The sequence below is a fragment of the Ranitomeya variabilis genome, chromosome 5, assembly GCF_051348905.1.
Source record: "Ranitomeya variabilis isolate aRanVar5 chromosome 5, aRanVar5.hap1, whole genome shotgun sequence".
NCBI lineage: Eukaryota > Metazoa > Chordata > Amphibia > Anura > Dendrobatidae > Ranitomeya > Ranitomeya variabilis.
The window spans coordinates 496,642,626-496,660,755 of record NC_135236.1 but is presented as its reverse complement, the minus strand read 5'-3'; the positions used below and the strand labels follow the sequence as shown (position 1 = coordinate 496,660,755).

Sequence of the window (18,130 nt, the reverse complement as noted above, 5' to 3'; positions counted from 1 at the left end):
TTCAGGACTCGCATGTAAGAGTCCAGTCGGACAACACGACAGTAGTAGCATACCTCAACCATCAGGGAGGGACGAGGTCGAAGTCTCTGATGATCACCACCACAGACATATTCAATATGGCCGAGACTCATTTTCGCTCTTTCAGCGGTTCACATACGAGGAGAACACAACATACAGGCAGACTACCTCAGCCGTCATTCTCTACGTCAGGGAGAGTGGGTTCTAAATCGGCTAGTTTTCAAACAGATAGTGGGTCTGTGGGGATCACCAGTCATAGATCTGTTTGCTACGAGGGAAAACAGACCAGGAAGTTTGCATCCCTTCGGGTAGCGGACAACCCTTCCGTAGTGGACTCCCTTCAGATTCATTGGGGGTTCCCTCTAGCCTATGCATTTCCCCCACTATGTCTGATTCCGCTAGTTCTCAGGAAGATCAGGAAGGAGGGGGCGAGGGTAATCCTGATTGCCCCCTTCTGGCCCAGGAGGGCATGGTTCTCCTTACTCAGGACAATGTCAGTGACCGACCCCTGGGTGTTGCCCGTAATTCCAGATCTTCTTTCTCGGGGTCCATTCCGTTATCCCAATGTGGAATCTCTGCATCTCACGGCGTGGAATTTGAGAGGGAATTATTGAAAAGGAGGGGATTTTCTAATGCTTTAATATCTACCCTTTTAAGTAGCCGAAAGGAAATTACTACTAAAATTTACTGTAAGGTCTGGAAAAAATTTCTTGCCTTTCACCAACAGCCCTTTACGGATAAAATTCCAATTCCGGCTATTCTGTAGTTTTTACAGAAAGGCCGTGAATTGGGTTTGGCGGTAAATACCCTTAGGGTCCGGGTATCTGCTCTGGGGGCATTGTATAACCGCAATGTAGCAGGAAATAGATAGGTATCTAGATTTATGAAAGCTATGGATCGGAGTAACCCCGTTCATATTGTTAGATTACCGCCATGGGATCTAAATTTGGTTTTAGACGCTTTAACAGAACCCCCCTTTGAGCCGTTAGATTCTATCTCCATTAAAAATTTAACTTTAAAGACGGCCCTGCTAGTAGCCTTGACTTCTGCTAGAAGAGTGAGTGATATGCAAGCGTTGTCAGTAGACCCTCCTTATCTAATGATCTTTCAGGATAGGCCAGTCTTGAAGCCTGACCCAGCATACCTACAGAAGGTAGCCTCTAAATTCCATAGGAGTCAGGAAATATATTTACCTTCTTTTTGTGATAACCCAGTTTCAGCAGAAGAACAAAAATGTCATATGCTAGACGTTAGAAGAACTGTATCAGAGTACCTACACAAAACAGAACCCTGGAGGCAGAGTAGGGCTCTGTTTGTCTCCTTTCAGAACCCAAGGAAGGGGGCGAGTGTTACTAAAGGTTCTATTGCCAGATGGATCAGAGATGCAATATGTCTTGCCTATACTGCCAAAGGTCAGACTCCACCAGAAGGCATCAAGGCCCACTCCACTCGAGCCATGGCCTCATCCTGGGCGGAGAAAACGGACGTCTCCATAGACGTGATATGTAAGGCGGCAACGTGGTCATCTCCTTCCACCTTTTATAATCATTACCGTCTTGATCTATCATGTAAGGCCAATTTAGACTTTGGCCGTTCAGTACTTAGTGCTGTAGTCCCTCCCAGGTGATTAGTCTTTGAAAGTCTCTCGTAAGGGTGCTGTCGTGGCGATAGGAAAACCGGTTTTTACTTACCGGTAATAGGATTTTACAGAGTCCACGACAGCACCCGCACATTCCCCCCGTAGTTAATCACTGGTTTCCTGCACTCTTTGGAAAGTGTGCTACTAGTTATCACTCTTTTAGAGGTGGTGGTATTTAGTAATGTTTAAGTATATATGTTTATGCACTAACTCAATGGGCGGTGTCCCTTATACTCTGAAACACAAACTGGAGTGGTGAGGGGGACCGCCCCTTTAAATCCTGTAGGTTCCTGTCCAGATGGTGGGCGGATCCCCTCTCTCGTAAGGGTGCTGTCGTGGACTCTGTAAAATCATATTACCGGTAAGTAAAAACCGGTTTCAACTGTATGTGTTTGACTTGATGATGATATTTGGATGAGGTGGCCCTTTTAGTTTTCTTTATACATGAAAGCTTATCTGTGTTTATGCTTTTGTACTGTATATTGCTTTTATCTGCATATTTAATACTGAATGGAATATTGTGATGTGCCATTGGTTGCTCAGATCTTGAATTATCACTGGTTTTCTAATGTCACTTCCATGGAGTTTAGCCTATGTTGGAGATCATGTTTTGCACCATGTCACTTTTGTTTAAAGCTCGTGAGGAGCTACAATGTTCATTCAGGTTCTGAATAAAAGAATCAAGATTCACGTTGTAGGTTAGTGCCGGGAGTTGTTCAAACATAATAAATAGATATATATTATACTTAGTTTAAAATGGCTTACAGACTCTCTTTAAAAATTTTAATTACAGCAATGCATTTGTTAATAATCCAGCAAAAAAATAAAATTCTTGTAGACCACAAAGGCCATGTGCATGAGAACTAGAACTGATATTGATCTCCTCTAATATTGCTACTATCTAGTATTTATTACCTACTTGACGCCTTTCATATTTTTGGGGTGTGATCACTAATGTACTGCTTTCTTTCCTTTTTTTTCTCTTTGCAGAGCTCCGAAGGGAACACCTTGAAGCAATTTATGGACATATTCTCGCTACCAGAGATGACTCTGCTGTCCTGTGTTAATGAATATTTCCTGAAAAACAACATTGATTATGAGCCTGTGCATTTATATAAAGATGTAAAGGTATGTAATAAATCCGACACTAGAACACAGAAAAACATGCAATGGCGAGTAACTGAATTAAGAAAATACACCTCATTATTAATGCTTGTTAAAATCAGATAAATGTTTAATAAAAATGTAATGGGAGTATCAGCGAACCAGGTATGAAACCCCCTTGATATACTGTACGTGTAACTCTTATTATACATACCGTATATACTCGTGTATAAGCCGAGATTTTCAGCACATTTTTTTTGGTGTGCTGAAAACGCCCCCTCTGCTTATACACGAGTTATTGTCCAGGGGAGGAGCGGCATGAGTTGGTGGCTGTGAAGGCCTTATACTCGTCCTCCTCGCGCCGTCGCTGCATCTCTGATAGTCTCGGCGTTGGAAGCTCTTCCTGTGCTGAGCGGTTACGTGGTATCGCTTAAGTTAATGAATGTGAATATGCACGCGTCTCCACTCACATAGGCGTGGAGCGCATATTCATTACCTAAATGAGCAGTACCATGTGACCACTCAGTCCAGGAACAGCTGCCGTGCCAGGTCAACGGAGATGCAGCGACAGCGCGAGGTGGGTGAGTAGGACAGGGAAGAGGTGAGCCATGCTTACAACGATGGGACCAGGGGAGCCATGCATACAGCGATGGGGCCGGGGGAGCTGTGCATATCAGGACAGGGAATCAGGACAGGGATGAGGGGACAATGCATACACCCGGCATATACTCTAGTCAATAAGCTTACCAAGGTTTTCCGAGGCAAAATTAGGTGCCTCGGCTTATACTCGGGTTGCATCACAAATAACAAAGATATATATTATATTATAAATATTAGTAGGTATATGGGAATTATGACTAGGCTGGTTACAGGTGTTCATGGGTCCCAAGCAAGTCTCAGTGGGCACCTTTTAGGTATTATGAGCAACACGTATTCCTCCATACAGTATAATGTGCCCCACATAATGCTCCATACATTAAAATTAAATAATCAAATGCGCACCACTCCCTCTACTCCAGTCTCCTCAGTGTTTTCTGACCTTCTGCGCTCCTTTGCGCAGAGGGTACGATGAGGTCGCTACAGCGCACCCTCTATGCCAAGATGTCACAGAGCTAAGACTCAGAGGGGCAATGGTGGGAGAGGGAGCGTCAGCTGATGCTCCCTCTCCCTTCGTTGTTTTCAGCTGTACCTGCATCCAGAATGCCAAAACAGTTGAAAGTACAATGCAGGGGAGGGGCAGCTCCACCCGAATCACGGGCCCCACACGTCAAGTGCCAGTGTCTTCCACAGTGAGTGGGGCCTCCTGTTTGTCCAGGACCCGCCACTTGCCCGGGTGGCTTCGCGGACCCTGGTTCTGACTTGCCAGTCCTGACACGTGAGTCTCTAATAAAGCTTCATTCCAGTGAAGTTTTAGGTGTTTGATTAAACCAGCCATTGTTACAGACCCTGAAATTACACTTAATCACTGCACTAGCGACCATTCATATGCTGTACATCAGTAGACCTTCGAGTGTGGAATTTCTTACAGGACAAGGTCACATTCCAAATAGCGACGCTATGGAGATTTAACGTTTGTTACATTTTAGCTGTTTTTTTTGTTGTTGACAGGATGCAATACGAGATGTCCATGTAAAAGGACTGTTGTACAGAGCTGTGGAGGCCGACATTGGTAAGTAAGGCCTACGACAAGGCACGTGAGTTACTGATCTGTAAAAATGTAATGGGTTGCTTGTGAAGCAATTTATCAGCTTTGCTACATTCTGCTTGACTGCTCCGTGTTTTATTAGGCTCAGAAAGGAGATTATACGTCTTTATGGCTGTTATGAAAGCCCTGTAGAATGAACTTTATACAGTTCCAGTTTTCAGTTGAGACCTGACACAATTCCTTTTTAAGCTGAAGCTCACACTTTAATATGTAAGTAAAGCTGTCATTTACAGTGGGTATACACACCCCAGTTAGAATGGCAGGTGTTTGTCATGTAAAAAATCATACTAAGGCCTCATTCTGACGTTTGTGGTGCGCATAGGAGTTCTATCCGTGGAAAAAAGACAGAACTTGTACCCATTATAATTATGCTATTTATATGTCTGCATTTTTTTTTCAAACCTTGTGTCCATGCAAAACTCATGGAGATGTACGTTTTTCTTTGGTATCAAAGAAGTATTGTTTCTCCTTGCTCTAGCGGAGATCGACAAGCTAACCATGCCGAGATAAGGAGACTTAAAGCTGCAATGCTCCTCTGGGAAATATGCTAATTATACAAATTGTCTCTTCAGAGAGGAAGAGAACTAGAACTCTAGTGCCACCTATTGGAAGGTAGCAATCCTACAAGTCAATGTCGACCCTTTAACGAGCCTTGTCACATGACTTAGGATAATAACCAAACCATAATCTCAATTTGCAGACACTGTTTCGGTGTACTGCCCCTCGTCAGTGTAAATTTCCAATACAAGTCTATGGGTCGGTGAAACATTAATGGCATCCGTGTGCTGTCCGTATATGACATTGTAAAGTATAGGATAAGCTTTGCAATATATTTATCCATTTGTGAAACGCACTGATGGGGGAGAGGGAAAGGGACTCACTGACTGCACACTGATCCGAAACACTGACACCGGTACCATCTTCTCAAATACGTGCTTAAACACGGATGTGTGAATGAGGCCTAAGATAAATAATTTCAGGACTTTTTCTACCTTTTTAATGTCACCTATAGTCTGTATAAATTAATTGGGTACAAACTGAAATCGTTTTGGGGTTGAGGGTGTTAAAAAGCCAAAAACTATATGTGGCTGCATAAGTGTGAACACCGTCTTGTAACTGGGGTAGTTTGTGTTCAGATTTAGCCCATCACATTTAAACTCCTACTGAATAGTGCTCCGTACTAGTGATGAGCAAATTTGTTTGAAAAACATTTGCCAAACCTAAAATCAGCATGAATATGTCACATTCAGATTCTTGATGAAAAACACAAGCAAAATTTCATAAAATCGGAAACATTCAGTGAGGAAAAATATTTGCGTTGCCACTAAAGTATTTTGAGCACTTTGGCTACTATAATGGTGGTGTATGTTGTGTGGGGCACATGTTTGAGGGTAGGGGGTTGGCAGAGGTCAGGAGTGGTGTGCTTGTAAACTTTTTTTTTTTTTTTTCCGAACTGTGTGCACATTGCGGCTAGCCAATCAGGGCGCAGGAAACACCCACAATGTCCTGACACGACGGCTTGTCATTGGCTGCTGAAATCAAATGTCCCTCTCCATATAAAGAGCAGACATCTTGTTTTAGCGCCATTTTGACAATGTAACAGCGCAGAGAGGATGGGACTGGTTGCTGATAGAATCAACCGCCTAGCTAAAATCTAAGTCAGATAGTTTAGATAGCTAGTGGCCTGTTTGGCTGTTAAATCAACCTTCCAGCAGATTTTTTTTTTTTTTTTTTTTTTTGTGCCATTAGTAAGGTCCACAGACAAAGACAGCCAGGTACATTTCATAGAAGTGTGTTGTACACTGCTTCTATTGTGCTCCATGCGTGAGTAGATCTTATTTTTTTTCACTTGCTAAATGTGATCCAGCAAGGCATATGTCGCCTTCACATTTAGTGGCGTGGTGACATTGTTCTGTGATTTAGGCTATTGGCCAGGAAAAAATATATTTCTTTATTAGCAGTTGCTACTGTGATTCAGAAATCCTTTGCACCGATGCCCAAAATTCTTTCTGGCTTGGATCCATGGCAGGACAAAGTAGGATCCAACCAACATCCTGATCCTCGTTACCAGATTTTAACCCCTGGGGGTGATCCTGATGAGACATCTGAGGCTCGCGCGGACTGTACTTTACTATGCTGTCAGGGCAGGAAGAGGAGGAAGGTGACTCTCGGGGTGAGGAATGTGATAACACAGCAGATGAGGAGGTGGTGGAGGAAGATGAGGAGATTATGTTGCACCTTACGGCGCACACACGAAGTGGTTCAGCCGCGACTAGCAATGCATCTTTATCCACAACTGGCCAGAAGTGTTTGTGGGTCCACAGCTCGCAGGGGCAGCAAAGGTTGCCTAGCCTGTGCCTTTTTTGACGTGGCAAAAGATGAGCCAACTCGCGTAATCTGCCAACTGACTAGAGGGAAAAATTGCAATAATGACTACTACATGCATGAACCTTCACATGCGCAATCAACATACATTACTCTGGCAATCCCACTGCGCTAAAATGCAGATCTCAACAATCAGCTACACCATCAACCACATCTGTTTCCTCCTCCTCTGTTACCGTGCCAAGTATTGTCACGCAGGTCTCTGACCGCATAACCTCCAATTCTTTACCTGATCCAGTCAGGCTGAGTGAGAAGACGTCGGCTGTAATGGAAGCGGACATGCCTGCTGTTTTTTAACTGATCTGAGAGAACGCGCACACCACAACTTTATCAATCCACTGTAACATCTCTGCCTGCACCTCCCTCACAGTCCAGCAGTTTGTCCGGTTCACTGTACTCCGCCCTCTCTCAGCACTGTAGCCATCCCATGGTCCCACAATTGTCATTGCGTAAAAAATTGTTTCCTGCTACACATGACAAAGCTAAGAGTGTCAAACTCCTCTATCTCCAATTTGTTGGCCACGGAAATGCTGACTTTCTGCCTGGTAGACACAGACTGTTTCCGAATCTGGTGGCCGTCACATTCCCCCAATACCAGTGTTACGCCGAAGGCAAAGGGTACAAGGAGTGGACCCACTGGACCGTGGAACCGAACCTCCCCCGAGCGAGCACTCCAGAATGGGACCAACCCCTATACAGGGACTGTTAGGAGGCAAGCACAGGGACCTCAAGAACCACGGAGGCCAGGACCAGGGATCGGCTCAAAGAACAGGCAAAAGGGAGAACCGAGGAGAAATAACAAGAGGAAAGGAGAAGAGGGAAAACCAGGGAGTGAGGAAAGGGAGCTGAGGACCAGTAGAGTCAGAAACCTGAGGGAGGACACAGAAGGGGAGATGAGAGCCGGACTGAGGAACGGAGGAACACGGGAACAGGAACTGTGGGAGGAAACAGAAGTGGAGATGAAAACCGGACTGAGGAACGGAGGACACTGGAACGAAGGAACACGGGAGCAGGAACTGAGGGAAGACAAAAGAAGAACAAGGGGTTAAACAGAAAATGACTGGAGAAGCACAGGAGAAACTATGCGACCTAACTATGATAAAGAGACTCTATAATCAGGCGCCTCCACTAAGGAAGGAGGGCCTGAAATACCTGACGCCGGACACCGATAGGCCAGGAGTACTGCCGGGTCAGGTCACGCAGGAAGAGAAGAGAGAGAGAGCGTGCGCGGTCAGACCTTAGTGTACCTGCGCAAGCCACAGGAGCGTGCACCCGAGCGAAGAGAGGATGCACGCCGGGATGCCAGCACCGAGCCCCGGAGTGAAGAGGACGCAGCAGGGAGAGCAAGTGACCCGGCGGCAGAAGGCGGAGCAATGGGAGCCGAGGTAACAACCAGTTGCCCAATACCAGTTGCCATTACTTCTCTTAGAAAGCTGTGCCTGTGCTACATCAGCATTTCACAGACAATGTCTCCCGTTCCTTGACTAAATCTGTCTGCCAGGGTGCTTTTCACCACAGACACTTGGACAAGTAAGCATGGCCAAGGACGTTGCATCTCGCTGACTGGGCACTGGGTGACTCTGGTGGCTGTGGGGAAGGTGCTGCTCCATGAGTCTTGGAATCCCCAAGGCTTGCAGGAAAAACCTATATTTCACACTTCCTCCACTGTTTGGACCTCCACCTGCGCCCTTAACCTCTGCCTTAACAAGAATCGCGTTCCAACTATGCAGAGCAAATCCCCCGACCTCCGTACTGTGCAGCCAGGAATCGCCACAATCAGACATTGTTAAAATTGATATGCCTTGGAGATCGCAGTCATACAGCTGAAAAGTTGTGGATAGCTCTCAAGGCACAGTCTGAGCAATGGCTGTCTCAACTGAACCTGCATCCAGGGAGGGCCGTGTCTGATAACGGAGCGGACCAGATGGCGGCCCTACACCGATCCTCCACCAAATTTCATAATGGGTGCAAGACACTGTGGCTTCTACGCCTCTCCAGGTCTCCATGTAACCATTAGACGACCAGATGTTGATCTGGCGATGCTTCAGCAAGGCTGGGATTGGGCAGGTTGTTCTTTGCAAATGACATATGAATCAAGCCGCATTCAAGGTTATCCTGGATAAACACTTGATTCCTGCTGCTCAGGCAATGTTCCCCAACTCTGAGGACTGGTTTTTCCAGCAGGACAATGCGCCATGCCACACAGCTAGGTCAATCAAGGTGTGGAAGAAGGACCACCACATCAAATCCCTTTCATGGCCAGCCCAATCTCCAGACCTGAACCCCATTGAAAACCTCTGGAATGTAATCAAGAGGAAGATGGATAGTCACAAGCCATCAAACCAAGAACAGCTTAAATTTTTGTACCAGGAGTGGCATAAGGTCACCCAGAAGCAGTGTGAAAGACTGGTGGAAAGCATGCCAAGACTCGTGAAAGCTGTGATTACAAATCATGATTATTCAACAAAATATTGGCTTCTGAACTCCTCCTGAGTTAAAACATTAGTATTGTTGTTTCTAAATGATTATAAACTTGTGTTGTTTTTTTTTGTTTGTTTTTTTTGCATTATTTGAGGTCTGCAAGCAATTACTTTTTTGTTATTTTGACCATTTCTCATTTTCAGGAAATACAAAATTTATTGCATGGAACTTCGGAGGCATGTTGTCAATAGTTTATAGAATAAAAGTACAGTTTACATTTTACTCAAAAATATACCTATAAAGAGAAAAATCAGACCAACTGAAAATTTTGCAGTGGTCTTAATTTTTTGCCAGAGCTGTATTCACATCATGTGCTTTTATACTGCAGTGCTCCAGAATTGTGCTAGATCTTTAAAAAAACACATACATTTTTTTTTTTCTTTAGACTGTCAATGTTTTAGTATTGAGTAAATGTTTAATTTATTTTTTTCCTAGAGAGATATATTTGCTATGGTGAGAAAACACGAGCAGTCTTGGCAAAGTTGGCAAATCATGGAAAAAAGATGTTTCTCATTACAAATAGCCCCAGTAGCTTTGTGTAAGTAATTGGCACATCTGGTACTGAATTACTATTTTTTTTTATTTTTCTTTCCATTAGCAAATTCTGGTGTCTCAAATTTTTCTTGTTTTTGGCTTTCACTGCATAGAATAAAATATTTTATTAAGTCAAGCGACTGTGCATGCAGTTATGCCAAATATGTGGTTTTTTTGTATATTTGTCTCCTATGATGGTGGGTTTCATATGAGGGCTAACATAGCAGGCACGGAGACATTCAGAAAACCCAATTGGCCATGGCTGATTAGTACATCACGATTGCATCGCACAGGTTGCTGATAGCTGTCAGAAGTACAGCTGCTTTTCACAAAATTAGAATATCATCAAAATTTATTTCAGTTCTTCAATACAAAAAGTGAAACTCCTATATTATGTAGAGTAATTACAAACCGAGTGATCTATTTCAAGTGTTTTTCTGTTAATGTTGATGATATGGCTTACAGCCAATGAAAACCCAAAATTCATTATCTCCATAAATTAGAATAATTAACAAAAACACTTGAAAGGCTTCCTAAGTGTTTCGAAAGGTCCCTTAGGGTACGTTCACACAGGACTTTTTTGCTGCTTTTTTTTGCTGCTTTTTTTAATGCTAATTTAGGTGCGGTTTTTTTGGTGCGTTTTTTGGGTACGTTCACACAGGACTTTTTTGCTGCAGATTTTTGCTGCAGATTTTGCTGCTTTTTTTTTATGCCAATTTTCAGCTGCTAGGACACCTCACAATGGCTCTTCACACCTCACTACCAGGAACTCCCTCACAATAGATCACAATCAGGACACCTCACAATGGCTCTTCACACCTCACTACCAGGAACTCCCTCACAATAGATCACAATCAGGACACCTCAAAATGGCTCTTCACACATCACAATGGCTCACAATGGCTCTTCACACCTCACTAACCACACCCCTAAGCTCTTGGCTGTGAGATCCCTTCCTGCTGGCCATGATTTTCTGCACAAAAAATGCAGCAAATAATGCTACATGCGTTTTTTCAGCGTTTTTTTCATCACCCATTCAAGTCAATGGGTGAAAAAACGCTGAAAGAAGTGACATGCCCTATGTCCAAAAAAAGCAGCAAAGCAGAAAAAACTGATCAAACAAAAAACCAACGTGTGTGCATGAGATTTCTGAAATCTCATAGGCTTTACTGGTACTGTAAAAAGCAGCTGAAAATTAGCATTAAAAAAAGCAGCAAAAAAAAGCAGCAAAAAAGTCCTGTGTGAACGTACCCTAATAAGTCTGTTTCAGTAGACTCCACAATCATGTGGAAGACTACTGACTTGACACATGTCCAGAAGGCAGCCGTTGACACACACCATAAGGAGGGTAAGCCACAAAAGGTCATTGGTAAGGAAGCTGGCTGTTCAGAGTGCTGTACCCAAGCATATTAATGGAAAGTTGAGTGGAAGGAAAAACTGTAGTAGAAAAAAAGTGCACAAGCAACCGGGATAACCACAGTCTTGAAAGGATTGTTACGAAAAGGCCATTCAAAAATTTGGGGGAGCTTCACAAGGCGTGAACTGCTGCTGGAGTCATTGCTTCAGAAGCCACCACACACAGATTTATCCAGGACATGGGCTACAAGTATCGCATTCCTTGTGTCAAATCACTCATGACCAACAGACAACGCCAGAAGCGTCTTATCTGGGCCAAGGAGAAAAAGAACTGGACTGTTGCTCAGTGGTCCAAGGTGTTGTTTTCAGATGAAAGTAAATTTTGCATTTCATTTGGAAATCCAGGTCCCAGAGTCAGGAGGAAGAGTGGAGACGCCATAATCCAAGCTGCTTGAGGTCTAGTGTGAAGTTTCCACAATCAGTGATGGTTTGGGGAGCCATGTCATCTGCTGGTGTAGGTCCACTGTGTTTTATCAAGACCAAAGTCAGAGCAGCCATCTACCAGGAAATTTGACAGCACTTCTTGGTTCCGTTTGCCGACAAGCTTTTTGGGGATGGAAATGTCATTCTCCAGCAGTACTTGGCACCTATCCATGCTGCAAAAAGTACCAATACCTGGTTTAAAAACAACAATATCACTGTGCATCATTGACCAGCAAACTTGCCTGAGATCTTCCTCTTGACAATACCCCATAGATTCTGAGACACCATACCCAACAATGCAGATGAGCTGAAGGCTGATATCAAAGCAACCTGGGCTCCCATAACACCTCAGCAGTGCCACAGGCTGAATACCTCCATGTCACGCTGCATTGATGCAGTAATTGATGCGAAAGGAGCCCCAACCAAGTATTGAGTGCATTTACTGAACATATATTTCAGTAGGTCAACATTTCGGATTTTAAAATAATTTTTCAAGCTGGTGCTATAAAGTATTCTATTTTACTGAGATAATGACTTTTGGGTTTTCATTGGCTGTAAGCCATAATCATCAACATTAACAGAAATAAACACTCGAAATAGATCACTCGGTTTGTAATTACTCTATATAATGAGTTTCACTTTTTGTATTGAAGAACTGAAATAAATTACCTTTTTGATATTCTAATTTTGTGAGAAGCACCTGTATTTGCCACCATGTTGAAGCATTTTAAATGCCAATGTTATTGTTGACAAACTGTATTTAAGAAATTGTGTATCAAGCACACTGCCAACATGCCTGAATGGTGGCCTTCACTAGGGGGTTAAGAGGCCAACAAACTAAGGCTGTATCTGACTTTTCCTTCACTCTGTACACTAACGGTATGGACACTGCATGCTTTTAAACCCACCACCGCGTACATTTTAGTATCTGTATAAAATGTATCTAAGGCCAGATTCTCATCTCTCCTGTCCTGAACTCGACAGCCTGATAGGAATATATGAGGGAAATGGCAATAATTCTGGCACCATATCATGTGTCCGCCTCAACATCCTGTTACCTGTGGACTTGGTTTTTTCACCAGACATTAGGGATCTCTGGTGCAACACCAAAATTAAGTCAATGCAAAATGTGCCAAAGAAAAGTGCCACTCTCCATCCCTTAAAGCATCTTTTATTCAACAAAAATTAAAACCTCGATGTAGGAGAGTTGTGAACACTTAAGGACCACAGTCATTTCGCACCTTTCTGCACTTCAACAGGTCACATTGACGCTCAGGAAGGTGTCCATTACGAGGACACAACTCTCCTGCATCCATGTTTTTTAATTTTTGTGGAATTAAAGATTCTTCAAAGGATGATGAGTGCATAATTTTTTTTTTTTTTCTTTTGCACATAGGCATTTATTAGCCTGTTGAGTTTGGGTCAGGAGACCCGCACCTTTAGACAGCACACCTCAGGCTGGATTCATACATCTGCATTTTGCAAACGTGGAGAAAAATAATTCATTTTCTTGACCACAAATATAATCACTCGTGCTCCGAGGCTCAAATGTTTATAATTGTACAAATATCTTCAGCAAATGCTAGTAACTTGCAAGGTTGGTGTGTACAAATAAATAAACTTGTATAATTGTATACTTTCTCTTCAGAGACAAGGGAATGAATTTCATTGTGGGGAAAGATTGGAGAGATCTTTTTGATGTTGTCATTGTTCAAGCTGATAAGCCAAACTTTTTCAATGATAAAAGGAGGTAAATATTTCATGCTGATTTTTCTTCACATTTCACTTGGCTGACAAAATCTGCATTATTTCCTCAGTTCTAGCTAGTTTAACACAGAAAAAAAGTATCATTAAGGCTTGGTACATCTTTTTTTTCCCAATTATTAGATTGTTGCTCAACTTTGAATTTAGCAAGCAAAGTCCTCTTTAGTGAAAAAAAAATGGTAGAACACTTCTAATGGAGTTTCTGTGAGTTTCTATGTAAAAAAAAAAAATATAGTACAGACCAAACGTTTGGACACACCTTCTCATTTAAAGATTTTTCTGTATTTTCATGACTATGAAAATTGTACATTCACACTGAAGGCATCAAAACTATGAATTAACACATGTGGAATTGTATAGTTAACAAAAAAGTGTGAAACAACTGAAAATATGTCTTATATTCTTGGTTCTTCAAAGTAGCCACCTTTTGCTTTGATGACTGCTTTGCACACTCTTGGCATTCTCTTGATGAGCTTCAAGAGGTAGCCACCGGGAATGGTTTTCACTTCACAGGTGTGCCCTGTCAGGTTTAATAAGTGGGATTTCTTGCCTTATAAATGGGGTTGGTACCATCAGTTGTGTTGTGCAGAAGTCTGGTGGATACACAGCTGATAGTCCTACTGAATAGACTGTTAGCTGCTTTTTTCTTGCCATAATACAAATTCTAAGTAAAGAAAAACGAGTGGCCTCATTACTTTAAGAAATGAAGGTCAGTCAGTCCGAAAAATTGGGAAAACTTTGAAAGTGTCCCCAAGTGTAGTGGCAAAAGCCATGCACTACAAAGAAACTGGTTCACATGAGGACTGCCCCAGGAAAGAAAGACCAAGAGTCACCTCTGCTTCTGAGGATAAGTTTATCCGAGTCACCAGCCTCAGAAATCGCAGGTTAACAGCAGCTCAGATTAGAGACCAGGTCAATGCCACACAGAGTTCTAGCAGCAGACACATCTCTACAACAACTGTTAAGAGGAGACTTTGTGCAGCAGGCCTTCATGGTAAAATAGCTGCTAGGAAACCACTGCTAAGGACAGGCAACAAGCAGAGACTTGTTTGGGCTAAAGAACACAAGGAATGGACATTAGACCAGTTGAAATCTGTGCTTTGGTCTGATGAGTCCAAATTTTAAGATCTTTGGTTCCAACCACCGTGTCTTAGTGTGATGCAGAAGAGGTGAACAGATGGACTCTACATGCCTGGTTCCCACCGTGAAGCATGGAGGAGGAGGTGTGGTGGTGTGGGGGTGCTTTGCTGGTGACACTGTTGGGGATTTATTCAAAATTGAAGGCATACTGAACCAACATGGCTACCACAGCATCTTGCAGCGGCATGCTATTCCATCCGGTTTGCGTTTAGTTGGACCATCATTTATTTTTCAACAGGACAATGACCCCAAACACACCTCCAGGCTGTGTAAAGGCTATTTGACCAAGATGGAGAGTGATGGGGTGCTACGCCAGATGACCTGGCCTCCAGTCACCAGACCTGAACCCAATCGAGATGGTTTGGGGTGAGCTGGACCGCAGAGTGAAGGCAAAAGGGCCAACAAGTGCTAAGCATCCCTGGGAACTCCTTCAAGATTGTTGGAAGACCATTTCCGGTGACTACCTCTTGAAGCTCATCAAGAGAATGCCAAGAGTGTGCAAAGCAGTCATCAAAGCAAAAAGTGGCTACTTTGAAGAACCTAGAATATAAGACATATATTTTCAGTTGTTTCACACGTTTTTGTTAACTATACAATTCCACATGTGTTAATTCATAGTTTTGATGCCTTCAGTGTGAATTTATAATTTTCATAGTCATGAAGATACAGAAAAATCTTTAAATGAGAAGGTGTGTCCAAACTTTTGGTCTGTACTGTATGTATATTATAATATTAATAAAAATGAAATCACTAGATTGCTCAAGGAAATGTTTGCTACTTTAGGCTGGTTGTAAAGCTAAAGTATTGTCACAGAAGTACTGTATCCAGCAATTAGTTAATTAGTGTTACATCATGTACAGTTTAATAAAGGGGTTGTGCAAAGTTTGAATGTTATCCCCTGTCTGTCGACTAAGAAGTAACATCCCCATTGGTAGGAATCCAAACACTGCCTTTACCCCAACCCCCATCCCATCGTTCTCACCCTCTGATCCCAAGAATAGGGCTCTGTAGTGTGACTGGAGTGAAAATTGAGCATGTACACCTCGGCTATAATTATTCTTATTAGGAGTGCCGGAGACTGCTGAGTGCAGAACTTGGCTATTCCTGAAGAGTGCCTTTCAAGTGTCCCTTTTTGGAGGCCTGCATTTAGATACCTTTCTTACCACAGGAGATAATCCTGCTTTGTTGCTTACATCATGCAGTGTTCTATTGGATCAAATTCTTCTTCAAATAGGAGCATTGCCATCAAATGCCCCACTCGCGGCATCTAGGCATCAGTTTGCATGCACCCAGCACCATAATTATAATCAAGGCTTGGCACAGAAGGCTTCATTCAGTCTCTCATACTGTGCTTCTTGCTCAATAGTATTGATTAAACACTTAATGATGGGACTAGCTTTATGGAATTTAATGGGTTTAATCTCGATTGTAGGTTTTCAGACAAGCTACTAATGGTAGCCTTTGGACCTAAAATTATTTATGATAAAGGCACAGATATATTATGATACAACAAATCTAGTATTGTAACTGTTTGACATTTTTTTTTAAGTTACTTTTCCTTAAGCCAACCATGCACTTAGCGTTCCTACTATTAGAGTAAAATTCCTTGAACCCAAAGGTAATTTTTTTTTTTTATTACCCTTCTTTTAGACCATTCCGTAAGGTTACAAATCGAGGTGTTCTACTGTGGGATAAAATTCACCAATTAGAAAAAGGCATGATATACAAGCAGGTTTGTTTTGAAGCTTTATTTTTTTAAATTGGGGTTTTATCAGCATGTAGCATATGCTAGAGTAATTTCTTACTGTTTTCTGTCTCTCTTCTATAGGGCAACCTATTTGAATTTTTGAAGCTCACTGGCTGGCGAGGATCAAAAGTGTTATACTTTGGTGACCATATATACAGTGATCTGGCAGTAAGACATATCTAATTACTGAACTATGTAAAAAGTGTCTTGGTGCAGCATCTGCAAGGTTCTGTTCTACTTTGATAATTGCCATAACACATTTGATTTGCAGGTCCTTTAACGACCCTTTCATCATTGGTCGCTAAACAACATATGCAGCCAGTTCAAGAGCTGAGCCAGCTTCATACCAGCAAGTGCCAGCTGTATTGCATATTTGCTATTTATCTGTAAACTACAGTGACTATAATTTGCTCCTTTAGCTGCAGTTTTAGGCTATGTTCACACGATGTGGTTTTTGCTGCGGATCCGCAGCGGAATTGCAGCTGCGGATCCGCAGCAGTTTTCCATGCAGGGTACAGTACAATGTTACCCTATGGAAAACAAAATCCGCTGTGCCGACGATCCTTTTTTTCACCGGCAAATCCGCGCGGATTTGCCTGCAGAAAAAAGTACCATGTCAATTCTTTCTGCGGATTCCGCTGCGGGTTTCCAACAGCACCAATAGGAAAGTGCAGTTGGAAACCCGCAGTGGAATCCGCAGTAGAAAAAGGACACAAATCCGCAGAGAGAAGCACCGCCGTTTTTCACTGCGGATTTTCCCGAAAAAGGACCTGAAAAATCCGCAGTGAAAAAAGGATCGTGTGAACGTACCCTAAACCAATTACAGTGCCTTGTGAAAGTATTCGGCTCCCTGGAACTTTTCAACCTTTTCCCACATATCATGCTTCAAACATAAAGATACCAAATGTAAAATTTTGGTGAAGAATCAACAACAAGTAGAACACAACTAGCTGTTCCACAACTAGCTCGGCATGCTCATTGCTATCTAATTAACGCTGCTAGTGATTAAAGTAAATAATGAAAACATTCAATAGCGCTTACGCAGGTGGTAAATTATCTTAAAATGAAGTTAATAACAACAATAATAATTAAAAATCAGAATAATACTAATACATTTTATTCAAAGTGTAAAATCAAAAATAAACTGGTTTCGGGTGGTAATGTGTGGGGACGGAGCCTTGTGTGGTAATGTGTGGGTACGGAGCCTTGTGTGGTAATGTGGGGGGATGGAGCCTCGTGTGGTAATGTGGGGGGGTGGGATTGTGTGGTAATATGGTGGTGGGGCGGGATTGTGTGGTAATGTGGTGGGGGTGGGATTATGTGGTAATGTGGGGGCGGAATTGTGTGTGATTATGTGTGGGGGCGGACCTACTGTGCAGGGGCGGGATTAGCGAGTACTCTGGGGGGGTGTTAGCGAGAGCGTCACTCTGTCCGAAGCCTCTATAGACTGCGCAAGCGCCGGCGCAGTCTGGACCCCACAGAGCGACGCTCCCAGGAGATCGCGGTATGCGTAAGCGCTGAACGCACACCGCGATCTCCAACGGAGAAACAGGGACGAGCCAGGAGGCGGAGGGTGAGTATACTTACCTGTCCCGTTCCACCGACGCCATTCCGGGCCATGAATATCCCCCTGCTCCCGGAATCGGCGCCTGCGCAGTCCGCGCTTTCCGGCGCCATTTTCTTGAAGACACATTGCAGTGTGTCTTCAAGAAAATGGCGCCGGAAAGCGCAGGCGCCGATTCCGGCACCAGGAGGACACAGAAAATGGCGCCGG

General features: G+C 43.1%; 1 protein-coding gene across 2 annotated transcripts in view; it reads left to right on the top strand.

The window, feature by feature from the left end:
• Positions 1 to 18,130, top strand: part of NT5DC3 (5'-nucleotidase domain containing 3) — a 70,062-nt gene that overhangs the window by 38,773 nt on the left and 13,159 nt on the right. For both annotated transcript variants that reach the window (XM_077265646.1, XM_077265647.1), the window contains exons 6-11: positions 2,648 to 2,785; positions 4,370 to 4,430; positions 9,768 to 9,870; positions 13,354 to 13,455; positions 16,260 to 16,341; positions 16,438 to 16,524. In XM_077265646.1, coding sequence (XP_077121761.1) covers positions 2,648 to 2,785; positions 4,370 to 4,430; positions 9,768 to 9,870; positions 13,354 to 13,455; positions 16,260 to 16,341; positions 16,438 to 16,524 — 573 coding nt within the window. The remainder of the gene's footprint in view (positions 1 to 2,647; positions 2,786 to 4,369; positions 4,431 to 9,767; positions 9,871 to 13,353; positions 13,456 to 16,259; positions 16,342 to 16,437; positions 16,525 to 18,130) is intronic.